Source organism: Poeciliopsis prolifica, unplaced genomic scaffold (genome assembly GCF_027474105.1).
Source record: "Poeciliopsis prolifica strain line A6 unplaced genomic scaffold, Auburn_PproV2 SCAFFOLD001, whole genome shotgun sequence".
In the NCBI taxonomy this organism is placed as follows: domain Eukaryota; kingdom Metazoa; phylum Chordata; class Actinopteri; order Cyprinodontiformes; family Poeciliidae; genus Poeciliopsis; species Poeciliopsis prolifica.
Window position 1 is genome coordinate 3,812,942 of NW_026562376.1, and position 14,452 is coordinate 3,827,393.

General features: G+C 40.7%; 1 protein-coding gene across 1 annotated transcript; it reads left to right on the plus strand.

Annotated features, from left to right (window-relative positions):
• Window positions 1-805: 805 nt before the first annotated feature.
• Window positions 806-14,300, plus strand: aars1 (alanyl-tRNA synthetase 1). Its single transcript, XM_055027563.1, has 20 exons — window positions 806-900; window positions 3,458-3,615; window positions 3,719-3,907; window positions 3,991-4,136; window positions 4,496-4,687; window positions 4,956-5,100; window positions 5,505-5,650; window positions 6,444-6,552; window positions 6,721-6,871; window positions 7,336-7,460; window positions 8,115-8,259; window positions 8,444-8,622; window positions 9,194-9,307; window positions 9,386-9,592; window positions 9,984-10,168; window positions 10,916-11,024; window positions 11,663-11,776; window positions 11,847-12,053; window positions 12,489-12,602; window positions 13,577-14,300. Exons 2-20 carry the CDS (start codon window positions 3,472-3,474, stop codon window positions 13,754-13,756), a joined length of 2,901 nt encoding a protein of 966 aa, XP_054883538.1. The 5' UTR covers window positions 806-900; window positions 3,458-3,471; the 3' UTR covers window positions 13,757-14,300.
• Window positions 14,301-14,452: the final 152 nt, after the last annotated feature.

Below are 14,452 nucleotides of genomic sequence, written 5' to 3' on the forward strand. Positions count from 1 at the left end.
AGGGTTATATTGTCCTCGGTTTTCTGTTGTTTTTCTCCATATATTTTTGACAAGCATTGCAAGCATTGCCCAACACTTGCTGGATTTAGCAAAGTGTAATTGATGAAAAGAGAAAATTAAAATTTAATAAAATAAAAATGCTTGCTCTTGTACCTAAATAAATGTTTAAGAATATTTTCTTTGTAAAAATCTCAAATTAATAGCAAAGCCACTTCGTTCTTAAACGGGCCCAAACCAAATTATCCAAGGGAAACAATGTTTATGTTTAATTTGTTGTTTTTCACTGGTATCGTTAAGATTTTATTTTCAACCAGTATGTTATATGCATGAAACGCTGCTGTGAGATCTGAATGAAAAGATAAGCAAACGAAAATGGACATGGAGATGATTAGTAAGGAAGAACAGAAAATTTTTTAAAAATCCAATCAACTCGATGTGTAAGATTAAGATAACAAGGAGTTCTTACATAAAAATAAAAGTTATTATTAAAAAAGAAAATACAATACACATGTAAATAAAAAGAATTAAATAAAAATTTAGAATTATAAAATTGTATTTAAAAAACATAAAGTAAATAAATAAATAAATAAATAAATAAATAAATAAATAAATAAAAGCTGGTTCAGGAGAAAGGTACCGACATTGACACCTGCGTCTCCTCCATTGCATCAGCCGAGCCTCTGAAGTTTGTACCACTGATGTGGCGGGATGGTCTAAAACAGACAGTGACATTGTCCAATGGGAATCAAGTACTGCCGACGTAGCGCTGCCCTCAGACCAATCAGCGGCCTTCATGGGCGTGTTCGTTGGATTCAGGCTTCCCTTTTGGCCGAGCAGCGTGGATCAAGGCGGTGATTCTGGGACCAGAAACCGATTCATTCTGTGGTAACAGCGACTTCTGTGAGTATTATCATGATCCTCTGTGTAAATACACGGCAATAACAAGTTTATCTGCGCCTGTTGCCTGTGATATATTTGCTCCGAGTTATTGAATTTAGCCTGGAAAAATAGAATTATCCCTTCAAGGCTAACTAACATGTTAGCCTGCTAACGCCAGCTCAGCTTGTTTCTCTTCGGCTAAGAGTAAAAACAAGCAGTTAAACCAGCTTAGTGTCATTTTTTCTCTTCATGTTGTCGTATAAATACAGTTTATGTGTTCTATTGTTAGTTTATATTTCTGTCCGGAGAATTAAACACTTAACTATCTTGACAATAAGCTTAACAATCAGTTTTAATAAATCAATCACCTTCAGTGCAGCATGTTTGTTTATTCAAAGGCAGAAAGAAATTAGATACTGTTCATTTTTAGGTGATTTTTTTTACATTCCAGTAGACAAAAACAAATGTACTAGAATATAGAAAAGGAATAAAAGAAATAATATAATTTAGAAATTAGAATTTCCCATTTCTGCTGTCATTTACAGCTTGGTGTGATCATAAAATCCTACTTTATGTAAAACTCACAACATGTTTTTAGAGTACAAAGAGGTGCTGCAGTGAACTTTTATAAAACTAATGAACGGTATAATAAATGTAATGCATTATATCACAGGAAGTATTTAGGCCTGTTGATAATTGAGATTCGATTTGGCTGATTCTGAGTGATTATTCACAAGAATCACTCAGAATCTACACCAACACCTTTTATATTTATTAGCAGGGCAAATCCCCGATGTGCTCCATCAAGCTACATCCTGCAGTATTTCCATCCCATCATAAACAGACCTTGCAGTCAGGACAGGGACAGCAGGCTGTTTTCCATCTGGCCCCTTTGGGCCCTGCAGAGCAGATTAGACCTGCTGTGAAGGTTCCTGGTTTTCCACAGTTTCCCCTGGAGGATTCATCTCTGCACCTTTTTAACTCCACAGTGTGATTTATACTGAAGCTACACTTGTGTAGCCACGATTATGTTTATTCACTGTGGAAAAAGCCAAAATATTTGATATCATTTTTTTTATCTCATTGGATAAAAATAGGACAAAATCAATAAATCATCTTCTTTTTCATAAGTTTCTGATGCATTTAGCAAGAAACTTTTATTACATACTTTTTAACTCACAACTTTGCTGTGTGAAAACATGATGAATTTAAAGGTGTGGTTTATTATGCTGAATGAAGGGTGCAGCTAATTGCATTGTTAAAACTCGGCTGTCTGTCAGGATTACTGAGCTGCTGTCGGTCGACGCCAAAAGGAAAAAGACGAGGCTGAAGGTCGAGATTCATACCTTAAAAATTAAACCGTAGTAAAGGGAAGTTGTATTTAAAGTGCCTGGTTTCTCTCTTTATCCCCTCACGCCCTTTGTTTGGTCTGTTTAGCAGTAAAACAGCTCTGCAGAAAAGAACAACTGCGTTCTCATCAGGATTTTAGTCCAAATCGACGAGCTAACATCCTATCAGCACAGGTGAACCTGTGAAACAGCTTAAGCAAATCTAATCAGCTATGAAGGACAAGAGAGTGTTTTGGGGATTATTGTCTTCTTGTGTTGGAAAATCATTTTGCACCAGATGCAGGAAGTTGCAGCTGAGAATATTACAGCTAAAGGAGCAGCTGAAGGTTGAGCTGCAGGATGTGCAATAGGGTCCAGAAAGCTCTGAAGAACCATGTGCCCACCAATGCAGAGCTTCCTTAGCATCACGAGGAGAATGATTGTGACTGAGAAAAGCATTAGCTGAAATCCTACAAGAAGAAGAACGAGGGAAAGCAGAAGACTGGTGCAGCCTTATTTTTTCTGCTATAACCTCTGAAAAGCTCACAACTGTTTTTTTTTTTTGTGCCTGACATGGAAAAAAATGCAGCCACCTTAAAATCCTGGTCTGGAGTTCCTCCTTAAAAGGGACCAATTATGCAAAATTCACATTTTACATCTGGGTCTTTACTGCTTCTGTAAACAATAGAGGAACTAAAAATAAAACCATAATTTTTAATTTATTTATTTTTTGGTGGTGCCTGAATTTCCTGATTGTTGTGTCACATTTAACTGGCACTCTACCGTTACCTAGCAACCCCAGCCGAGCCTGGCCCGTTACCTAGCAACCCCAGCGGAGCCTGGCCCGTTACCTAGCAACCCCAGCCGAGCTGCAGCAGGTTTTACCTGCATGCTCTCTACAATGGCTACTGGAAATGACAAGTGTTTTGTTGTGAACTGACCATCCAGAAGCGTCTTGCTGCATTCTTGTTGGTTGTGCAGGAGGCTCTATTAATGCTTTTCAAAGATGTACAGTTATGTATTTAAGCATCTGTTCGCAGCCACTTTCTGTGTGTGAATGCAAACCCAGCAACTTATTTGGATTTAAAGTGACAGGACTCCCTAAAACAGCTCATTCTGAAAGGAGATCATAGCAGGCAGAAGTGAGCAGAATGAAATCTTATTGTCTGAGAATCATTTTGTGCAAAAAATGTAATGAACATGTTTTGTATAAAGCACTTACCTTGTTACCTTCCTGTTTTGCTCTTCAGAAAGCTGATTCAGAATGGATTCGTCTTTGAGCGCAGCTCAAATTCGGCAAAAGTTTATTGACTTTTTTATCCGTTATGAGCACCAGTATGTTCACTCCTCGTCCACGATTCCTCTGGACGATCCCACGCTGCTGTTCGCCAACGCCGGCATGAATCAGGTAGAAGCAGCGGGATTTCCAACCTTTTCTTCAGATTATTATTAAACTGAAAGGAGAGCAGAGCTCAGAGGTGTTTTATTTTGTCGTTTATTCTTTCTGGTAGTTCAAGCCGATCTTCCTGAACACCATCGACCCGTCGCATCCCATGGCCAAGCTGCGGCGCGCGGCCAACACTCAGAAATGCATCCGTGCCGGAGGAAAACACAACGACCTGGACGACGTCGGCAAAGATGTCTACCACCACACCTTCTTTGAGATGCTGGGGTCCTGGTCCTTCGGGGACTACTTCAAGGTACGGACGCTTTGTTTTGTCTCTCAGAAGTGAGTCGGACTGAAGATGCAAAGTCCTCGATGTTTTTCTCTTTCTGTCCCCAGCAACTGGCCTGTAAGATGGCTCTGGAGCTGCTGACTGAGGAGTTTGGGATTCCCATCGATCGGCTGTATGTCACTTATTTTGGGGGAAACGCCGACGCAGGCCTGGAGCCTGACCTGGAGTGCAAACAGATCTGGATGGATCTGGGGTGAGTCTGATTTTTAACTTGCTGTGATATTTTAGATGTGAGGGTTTCACCTCTAACTAAAGAAATTTATATCAAAATTCACGCTGAAACATAAAGATAGAACCCTAAAAACCTACTAGACAGTTTATCAAATATCAAATAGTTTATCAAATATAAAATAAAAATGTTATTTTTGGGGGTTAGTTGTGTTTCAAGTGGAATCAGTTGATATTGAAATAAAGATGGCGGAACAGGAAGAGAAACAGTCCAAACAGAGTCCGTTGTGGGATTCAAAATGCACTTTATGCAGTTATGTTCAGAAATATAAACACTCCTCAAGGTTCGCCTTAGTGATAAAATCCATTTTGTTGCTGCTGCAGCGTGGACGAGGCTCGCATCCTGCCGGGAAGCATGAAGGATAACTTCTGGGAGATGGGAGACACCGGCCCCTGCGGCCCCTGCAGTGAGATCCATTACGACCGGATCGGAGGGAGGGACGCGTCTCACCTGGTGAACATGGACGACCCCAACGTGCTGGAGATCTGGAACCTGGTGTTCATCCAGTTCAACAGGTAGGTCCGGTCAGACGTACCAAGCAGCTGGGTTCGTGCTAAAATGATTGAAAATGCTTGAATTTCAATTTAGCGTTTTAAAGGTTTGGAAAGTGCTGGATTTCTTTCCAAAGTCCTTGAAAGTGGTGGATATTCAAACTGCAATCTAATGTTTGCTAGAAACCTCGATACAAAGCCAGACTCTAGTTCTCATTGTCTGAAGATTAGTCAGACTAAACGTTTCTCGGTTTAGGTCTGTTAGAATCACTAAAATCCTTTCTGTTTGCAGAGAGTCTGAGACGGAGCTGAAGCCTCTACCTAAGAAGAGCATCGACACTGGGATGGGTCTGGAGCGCCTCGTCTCCGTCCTCCAGAACAAAATGTCCAACTACGACACCGACCTCTTCGTCCCATATTTTGAGGCCATCCAGAAGGTACGAGAAAACACCTGGATTATTCCTGACCGGAGACACAAACTGCAACTTTAACACACAACTCAACAATCAGGATGTGGAAAAACAGATTGTAGATTTTAAAAGATAGAAGATGCCAATCCTGCAGAAAGAAAAGAGCTCAACCTGCTGCAGGAACCAATTAATCAATTAATGGCACTACAAACTCAAATGTAATTTCCATTATCATGATTAATATGTTTTGAAGAGCAATTTTGTTTACATACATAAAATAATAACAGAACAATAAATGAGTTCAAAATAAAAACAAACAACCAAAGCAGGATTGAAGGAATATTGTCGCTCTAGGACAACATATTGTCCATGAAGGTGTTTTTGACAGCAGATTGTTCTGCACAATAAATTGGAAATGATTTTTTTCTCAGGGTACGGGGGCTCGACCTTACACCGGCAAAGTTGGCGCTGATGATGTCGACGGCATCGACATGGCGTACCGCGTCCTCGCCGACCACGCCCGCACCATCACCATCTCCCTGTCGGACGGCGGGCGGCCCGACAACACGGGCAGAGGGTGGGAGGGAACCGTTTTTTAAAAATGTGACTCTTTTTAGGTTTATGCAATTCAAATCAGAACTTTAACAAAGACCAGCGATTTAAAAACAACTTATTAATTTATAAAATGATCTATAATCTATACACCTTAAAGACTTTCCCCATGTTCCATCTAGAGATGCACCGATCCACTTTTTCCAAATCTGAGACCAATATCTCAGGTTCAGTATCAGCCGAAACCGATTCAGAAAAACATTGAATTAAAACATTTCTTTTTATTTAACAAAGACATAAATGTACTGAATTACAAATGTATTTGATCACTTTACATCAGTACAGCTCACTTAAATACACAGATATCTCAGCTTCACAAACATGTAAAATCAACTTTGATTTGTTCAGTCGGTGCAAAATAAATGATAAACAGAAACTGACAAAAACAATGGGTTGACTGCATTGGTCAAAAGTAAAAATAAACTGCAACAAACCTTTCAAAAGGTTCAAAAAGTGCAATTAGAACAGCTAAATGTAAAGTAAATTAATAATAAAGCACCAAATTACCAATACCCATCTAGAATTTTTTTCAGTATTGAGGCCGATACAAATATAAATATCTGATCGATGCAGCTGTAATTAAAAAGAAAAAAAAATTTATTTATGAAGATGCATTTTTTCCAACATATCCACCATTTTTAGCCTTTGTTTCCACTCAGTTGGTGACCTGGATTTTTTTGGCGACTTAGCAATAGTTTGCAGTGTTTTAATTGTTTGTTGCTCCACCTTTTAACCGTCCTGTCTGGGTTTCTGTCCAGCTACGTGTTGAGGAGGATCCTGCGTCGTGCGGTTCGTTATTCCCATGAGAAGCTTGGCGCTCAGAGGGGGTTCTTCGCCTCGCTGGTGGATGTGGTGGTCGATTCCCTGGTGAGTTTCATCTCATATTTTATATCAAGTTCAGATGTAGATGAAAAATAATGGACTTGCTCAACTGAAATCAACACCATGTCTATCGTTGTTCCAGGGTTTTTAAAAAAATTTATACTTTGCGATAATTTGCAATAAATTTACAATGAATTTGCTATGAATCTGAAGGGCGACGCTTTCCCAGAGTTGAGGAAAGACCCAGAAATGGTGAAGGACGTCATAAACGAGGAGGAGACGCAGTTCCTCAAAACGCTCAGCAGAGGGCGCCGCATCCTGGACAGGAAGATTATGAGCCTGGGAGACTGCAAGACCATCCCGGGTGAGTTTGAGTTTAGACGCAAGAATTTAGTGAAAACTTGGGCTTTGCTGTCCCGTTTCTCCTCTTTTTTTAATCTGGAAGTTTCTAAACATCTGGAGGATTTTACCAATTAAGATTTAATATTTGGGAAATCTGTTGTTTTTTTCACTAATCCACTCATTGAGTGGTTTGGACAATATTTTTTGTTGTTTGTTATTAAAAGATCTGGGTTGAGAAACAATGGGAGGTTTTGTTTTATAGCTAAAGTTCAAACCCTGCGCTGCTGGAACGGGCCGAAACGCGACTCTAATCTCTTATTGAGCGTTTCAGTCAGTTGTTTCACATTGAGAAAAGGTTACAACACTGATTACAAGATGCAAACATTCATAGTTCAGGTAATAACACAACGTTCATTGCTGTGTAATGAACGTAGCTCCAGGTTTGCTCGTCTCCTGATGGTTTAACCAGCCGCCATGTTTCCCCAGGCGACACAGCTTGGCTGCTGTACGACACGTACGGCTTCCCTCTGGACCTGACCTCGCTCATCGCCGAGGAGAAGGGCATGGAGGTGAACCTGGCTGCGTTCGAGGAGGAGAAAAAAGCTGCACAGGTGAGAAGGAAGCAGAAATAAAAAACAATCATCTTACACACATTTAATGGTTCATTAAATTAAAATCAGTTCCAATTAAACTAATGACGTCCGCGCTGATGTTCTGTTGGTTCGGCCGCCATGAACTCCAACATATTTTTACTCAAGTAAAACGTTCAAGAAATAATAAGATTAACAATAAAAAAAATTTGGTAAAAATTAAATTATAAATAATTTTATATTTAAAAATTATCCAATATTATCAAATAGACCAAAAATTGGAATTTTGGGAATTTTAAAGAAGAAATCTGCAATAATTCATACAAGTAAAATAAAATGTTTCCAAATCAGTTTCTTTAAATTCAAAACTTATGAAACTTTATCAAAATCTGCAGGTGTGTGTCTGATTCTGGTGAATTTCTGGTTAAAACATGTTTGTTTTCACTCAGTGGGCAGAAAATCCAGAAATTTGACCAAAGAAAGAGTAGCTAAAAGTATATTTTTGTTTTTTTTCCAAAAAAGTTACTCAAGTAAATGTAAACGGTGACAACGCAGGTCTGGATTTAAACCCTTTGGAACAAATGATTTGTTTAGTTTTGTCTTTGTGCTCCGACTCCCTGCCTGATTATTCCGTCAGTTTCCAACTCAAGCCTGTAACTTGCTGTGTTTTCTCAGCTGAAGTCTCAGGGCAAAGGAGCTGGAGGCGAGGACCACATCATGCTGGACATCTACGCCATCGAGGAGCTGAGGAACCAGCAGGTTCCGGCCACAGACGACTCTCCCAAATACAGATACACCTCCGAGGAGAACGGGAACTACGGTTGGTGACGCTCCGGCTGCGCGTTCAGGCTGCGCGTTCAGGCTGGGCGCTCCGGCTGCGCGTTCAGGCTGCGCGTTCCGGCTGCGCGCTCCGGCTGCGCGTTCAGGCTGGGCGTTCAGGCTGGGCGCTCCGGCTGCGCGTTCCGGCTGCGTTCACAAAGGCTGACGGTGTATGTCGCCTTCAGAGTTTCAGCCGACCTCTGCCACGGTGCTGGCTCTGCGGCGGGACCGCGCCTTCTGCCAGGAGGTGACCACGGGTCAGGAGTGCGGCGTGCTGCTGGACCAGACGTCCTTCTACGCAGAGCAGGGCGGCCAGACGTTCGACGAGGGCTACATGCTGCGGGAGGACGACAGCTCTGACGATGTAGGTGCCACAAACGCAGTTAAACATGGACCGTTCATTATGCTGTGAACATTTGGCTGGAAAATAACATTTCAGATTTTTAAAATCTGAAATTAATAAATTTCTTCGCTTTCTTTTTGAAAAAAGAAATTACGGAATAAATATTTCCAAAATGTGTTTTTTATTCGAGTTGCACTATTAACTGTTAGAGCCAAACTACAACAACAAATTTTGCTGAACGATAAATTGTCCCAGAATTTATCGCGATAAAACTGAACACATCCTTGCAAACGATTTTATTTTATTTTAAATATTAGAAATGGCAGAAATAAATGGTGGTTCTTTAAAAAGCACTTTTCCCCCCGAGGAGGTAATCATTGAAAACTAAAAGGTGTCTTTTTTTCAGGGGTTTGTGTCACTTTTGCAGCTTTAAACGACATTTTTAGTTGAAAGTTTTTGAATAAAATTTTATACAGGCAGAAGTTTTATTTGACAGAAAATAGTCCGGCTCTGATCTCTGACCTGTCGTTATTTTCAGTTCTCTGCTGGTTCCGGTTCTGACCACAGGTTTATTTTCTGTGTTTCTCTGCAGCGGATGGAGTTCACCGTGAAGAACACGCAGGTTCGGGGCGGTTACGTTCTCCACATCGGAACCGTCTACGGAACCCTGAAAGTCGGAGACCGGGTCACTCTGCACATCGACGAGGTGGAAAGTCTTGGTTTTCTCATTTGGTCTGACTTCTTCGTCTCTGCAGCTAAAAACAACAAACATTCGTGTTTCCAGGCTCGCAGGCGGCCGATCATGAGCAACCACACGGCCACGCACATCTTAAACTTTGCTCTGCGCAGCGTTTTGGGCGAGGCGGACCAGAGGGGCTCCCTGGTCGCTCCGGATCGCCTGCGCTTCGACTTCACAGCCAAAGGAGCTCTGAGCACCGGAGAGATCCGCCGGACCGAGGAGATCGCTTGTGCCATGATCAAAGATGCAAAGGTTGGTGAAATGATTCAAATTCAGATTTTTGTTTTTCTGTAAAATCCAAGTTAAGATAATCTAAACCAGGGATTAATCATGATGAATCGATTATTGGAATGATCATAAACTAATTCATTAATCAATTAGTCTTTAACAGGGAGCCTACAGTCTCCATTTGGTGAAAGAACATGCAGGGCAGTGAGGGCTGGGAAACTCTGGATTAGAAAAAAACAACATTAAAACATCTGAACTGAGCGTCTGGACTTGCCGTGTGGATATGAAAGTCTAAAACAAAACCTCTGAAGTTCTGCAAACATTTTGTTAGTCAGTCTGGATGGAACAGGAAAAATGGAGTCTGGTTCTAAAATGGTGATTTTGTGGTGAGATTTACCCGCTGGTCGCTCTGCAGCCGGTGTTCGCCATGGAGGCCCCGCTGGCTGCAGCCAAGGCCATCCAGGGTCTGCGCGCCGTGTTCGATGAGACCTACCCCGACCCGGTCCGAGTCGTCTCCGTCGGCATCCCGGTCCAGGAGCTGCTCGACGACCCCAACAGTCCCGCCGGGTCCATGACCTCCATCGAGTTCTGCGGCGGAACGTGAGTAGAGAGCACGACTAGGTTTGATCAGTAATCCACAACTTACACTTCTTTTAAAATTAAAAGATCTGTTTGCAAATACAGAGAAATATGGCAGAGGCTTCTACTATAATTACATTAGTACAAAACAAAAACAACCTTTTAAAAATAATCAATAATCTACACCAATATAAGCACCATGTTTGTTTTTTCTATTTTTATTTCTGTTTTGTTTTTATCTTATTTCTGTCTGTGGTTTGGCTGTTTTGTGTTCTTGGTAAATAACTTGTTCCTGTGTTAAAATGCATGTCAAAATTCATAAATAAAAATGGAAATAAATATTCAATAACCTGATTACCGGATTTTTGTCAACTAATTTATTCGTTAACTGGAGTTTAGAGACTCAAAACCAGAAGCTGAAAAAGCAAAAAGAGAAATAAGAAAGCCACAACTAAAAAAAATAAATAAACATTTTGTATTTAAGATGAGAAAAGAGCATTGTTTATAAATACTCAAAATGAGCATCAGAAATAATAACTTATATTTTAGTTGTTTATTTCTGGCTGAGGCCTCACAGCGCCCCCTGGTGGCCTGTACAGTTAGTTTCTTTCATGATTGCTGCATTATTTCTGTTACTAAAGTATTAAATTCCTGCTGCGCCTCCTGCTGTCGCTCTGAATCTGCCGCCTCTTCTCCTGCGTCTTCCTGCTTCCTGCTCCCTCGTCTGCAGCGCGGTCAGTAATGCGCCGCTGTCTCCGTTATCCGCAGCCATCTGCAGAACTCGGGTCACGCTGCGCCGTTCGTCATCGTTTCAGAGGAGGCCATCGCTAAGGGCATCCGCCGCATCGTCGCCGTGACTGGAACTGAAGCCCAGAAGGTCGGAGACTCGCACAAAGCAAAGTAGAAATATAAAAATAATGCACTTATTATGTCGTCACCTTCCTTTTTTTTCTCTTTGCCTAAATTTTCTTTTAGGTAAAAATAGTTTTTTTGTTGTTGTTTTGTTTTGTTTTCTGCCAAAATATTGTTTAGTACAAAAAATGTATTTATTTAACTTGATTAACCTTTTAGGAAAAAAGAGTTGATTTTATTTATTTTATTTTTTTTTATCTAAATCATTATTGATTTTTGTCAATAATTTACCAGCAAAAAGTGTTTTTGAATTGAAAATGTTGCTTATTTATCTGTTTTTATTTAGTTTTCAGTCACAAGGTTGATTAACTAATTACAGATCCTGCAAAGAAGTCAATTTAAAATTTGTGCTTGAGTCCAACTAATATATAATTCTATTCTTATTTCGGTTGTTGATTGGCAATTTCTTTCTGAACTTAACAACAAAAGAATTGAACACAAAAGTAAGTAATTTTTAATGAGATAAAAATTGGAGTTGAAAGAAAAAGTTTTTCCAAGTCTCCACTGACCCTGAAGACATTTTATTTTTATTGTCTTTAATCTTCCTCAGTGGATTTTTTTCTTGTTTTTTCTTTGACTGTTTCCTTCCTTGTTTTCCTGCAGGCCCATCGGAAAGCCGACGCCCTGCGTCTGTCCCTGTCCGCTCTGGGAGACAAAGTGAAGCAGCAGACATCGCCGAACAAAGACGTGCAGAAAGAAATCGCCGACATGACCGAGGTGGGCGGAGCCTCGGCGCTTCAGCGCCTCTCTTTGCGTTTCCGTTTTAACGTTTCGGTGTCGCCTGCAGTCCATAGGCACGGCCCTGATCTCTCAGTGGCAGAAGGACGAGATGAGGGAGACGCTGAAGGCTCTGAAGAAGACCATGGACGACCTGGACCGCAGCTACAAGGCCGACATCCAGAAGAGAGTCCTGGAGAAGACGAAGGAGGAGATCGAGAACAAGCCCAACCAGCCGCTCCTCATCATGGAGATGGAAACCGGAGCCTCAGCGAAGGTAAACGGCTGGATTGTATCCTACAGGGTCCATGAAATACTTAGAATTACATGAAGTTCAGTTTGGTGTTTTTGAGGTTTGAGAACTGCCTGATCGCTGTATAGACGCGTTGCAGCGTCTCCCTGCAGGAGGGCAAGAAGCTGCTCGCTAACCAGGTTTTAGCTGGTTAGCATTGGTTTTAGCTGTTAAGTTCACAACATAAATCTTAAACGTATAAAAGAAAAACAGACGCAATGCTTTACTACTAACTCAACTAGAAAACAAATAAGTTTTAATAAAAAAATATATATAACAAAGGACAGGAAAGTAGCTCAGTTATGCTAGCTTGACTATGACAAACGTAGCATGTAGCTGTGCTGTGTAAAAGAATTACCTTGTTGCCTTTTATCCAGATGTAAAGAATAACATCCAACGTTTTTTTTTTTTCTTCTTCAGGCTCTGAATGAGTCGCTGAAGCTGCTGAAGAGCCAGTCGCCGCAGACGGCAGCCATGTTGTTCACTGTTGACCCTGATGCTGGTAAAATCACCTGTCTGTGTCAGGTTCCTCAGGTATGACACTCATTCACACAAGTCATTCTTTATATCTGTGCATTTTCCACAAATCTGATAAAGAAATAACTTACTTACTTAAAACTGGACTTTTAGGTTATTTGGCATTAGATAAATAGGATTATATGATGCCAAAGAGAAAAGTTTGACTATAGAGCAACAGTTTTTAGTTTTACAAAAAGTAGTAACTAACAAATTGCCTTTATCTATTTTCTTACCAAATCTAAATTTAGTTTCTATTAATTTAGCTTTTATTGTTTCTTAGTTAATGTTGATTCATGCTAATTCACTTTAGCACAGGTGAAGCTGCATTATGTTATATTTACTTTTTTAGCTTGCCTTAATTTACTTCAGTTTTTATTTATCATTTAGCTTTGCTAAAATTATCTTAGACTTTAGCGTCTTTAACTTATAGTTTAGCTTATTGTAGCCTTACTCAAACTGCTTAATTTGATTTTTTTGTCTTTTATTCTAGCGAAGTTCTAGCTTAATCTAATGTAGCTAAATGTAGTGTAGCCTAGCCTTGCAAAATCCACCTTCGGTTAAAAGGTTTTGCTTGACCTATCTTAGTTTTCTATGTCTTGTCTCGGGTTAATCAGTGTTAGCTTTGTCGGTCTTAATTAAATTTTTTGTTTTATTTTTCCCACCTAGGCTTCATTTAGCCTAGCCTAGCTTGCTATCTTAACCTTAATCTAATTTTAGCTTGGTTGTTTGTATCTGTTTAGATCAGTTCAGCCCAAATTAAGCTAATGTATCATGATCTTACATTAGCTTTTAGCTTGGTTTAGCCTAGCTATGTTTGTTTTGCTAATGTTAGCTTAGCACGTTCATGTCCCTGTGCTAAAAGGTTGATAAAAAAACCATGGAAACAGGACAGCTGCTTTAGAAATGTTGGTCGCAGATACTTTGAAACATTTCAGGAGTGTTTTGTTTTGAACAGTCTCCCACTGAATGCCTTCCCTCTTCTTCTGCAGGACGTGGCAAACCGCGGCCTGAAGGCTAGCGAGTGGGTTCAGGAATTGTGCCCCCTGCTGGACGGAAAAGGCGGCGGCAAAGACATGTCGGCACAGGCGACGGGCAAAAACACGCAGTGCCTGCAGGAGGCGCTGCAGATGGCGAACGAGTTCGCTCGACTCAAACTGGGAGAAAACTGAAGGGAAATACTCCATCTTTGTTTTCCTCTCGTTATTTCTTCCCCCTGTAGGTCAGACAGAAAACTAAACCACCAGAAGAAAATGAGCCACTCGTATTTATTGAGTCTGGACGTAGCTTGAATATGAAGCATCTTCCAATGCACTTTTACCTGGAAGGGGATTCGTTTGCTACTTAATTGCATGTTTTAGTGAGAAGGGAAAAGAAATGCTAGCGTTAGCATCTTGCTAGCTCCATGAAGCTGAGGGAAAATAACTAGAATGACTTCAGCTCCTGATAATCCGCCCGTTCTAATACTTTTGAGTCTTTACACCATCGATACGTTTTGGGTTTATTCTGTGTTTCATCTGAAGCTTAATATGATCCAAACCAGGTAGAAACTGATTTAACATTAAAAAACATAATTTTTTTTAATGATTTTGCTGTAAAATGATTATTGATGTCTGTAAATTGATGTTTGTGTAAACGCTCCTCTGACATTTAGAGTTTCTAATCGACGTTGCTGCTTCGTGTCGATAATGATGGAATAAATCTGCCTGGCGAAAGCGTCCGCTTCCTGTGCGATTCATTTCAGACCCGTCGATGTGAAGGTCGGCCTCGGATCGCTCGCTGCGGATCGCCGAGCCAAAACCGTTTGAACTTTAATGAGACGGACAGCAGTTAATGAGCCGCCAGCTTCTCCTGATGCAGATCGACGT

Bases quoted from the DNA above. Each gene is read 5' to 3' on its own strand.
- aars1 (XM_055027563.1), top strand. From the start codon at position 3,472: ATGGATTCGTCTTTGAGCGCAGCTCAAATTCGGCAAAAGTTTATTGAC. The intron at 7,461-8,114 runs GTGAGAAGGAAG...GTGTTTTCTCAG, and splicing joins AGGAGAAAAAAGCTGCACAG to CTGAAGTCTCAGGGCAAAGG. The intron at 11,025-11,662 runs GTCGGAGACTCG...GTTTTCCTGCAG, and splicing joins CTGGAACTGAAGCCCAGAAG to GCCCATCGGAAAGCCGACGC.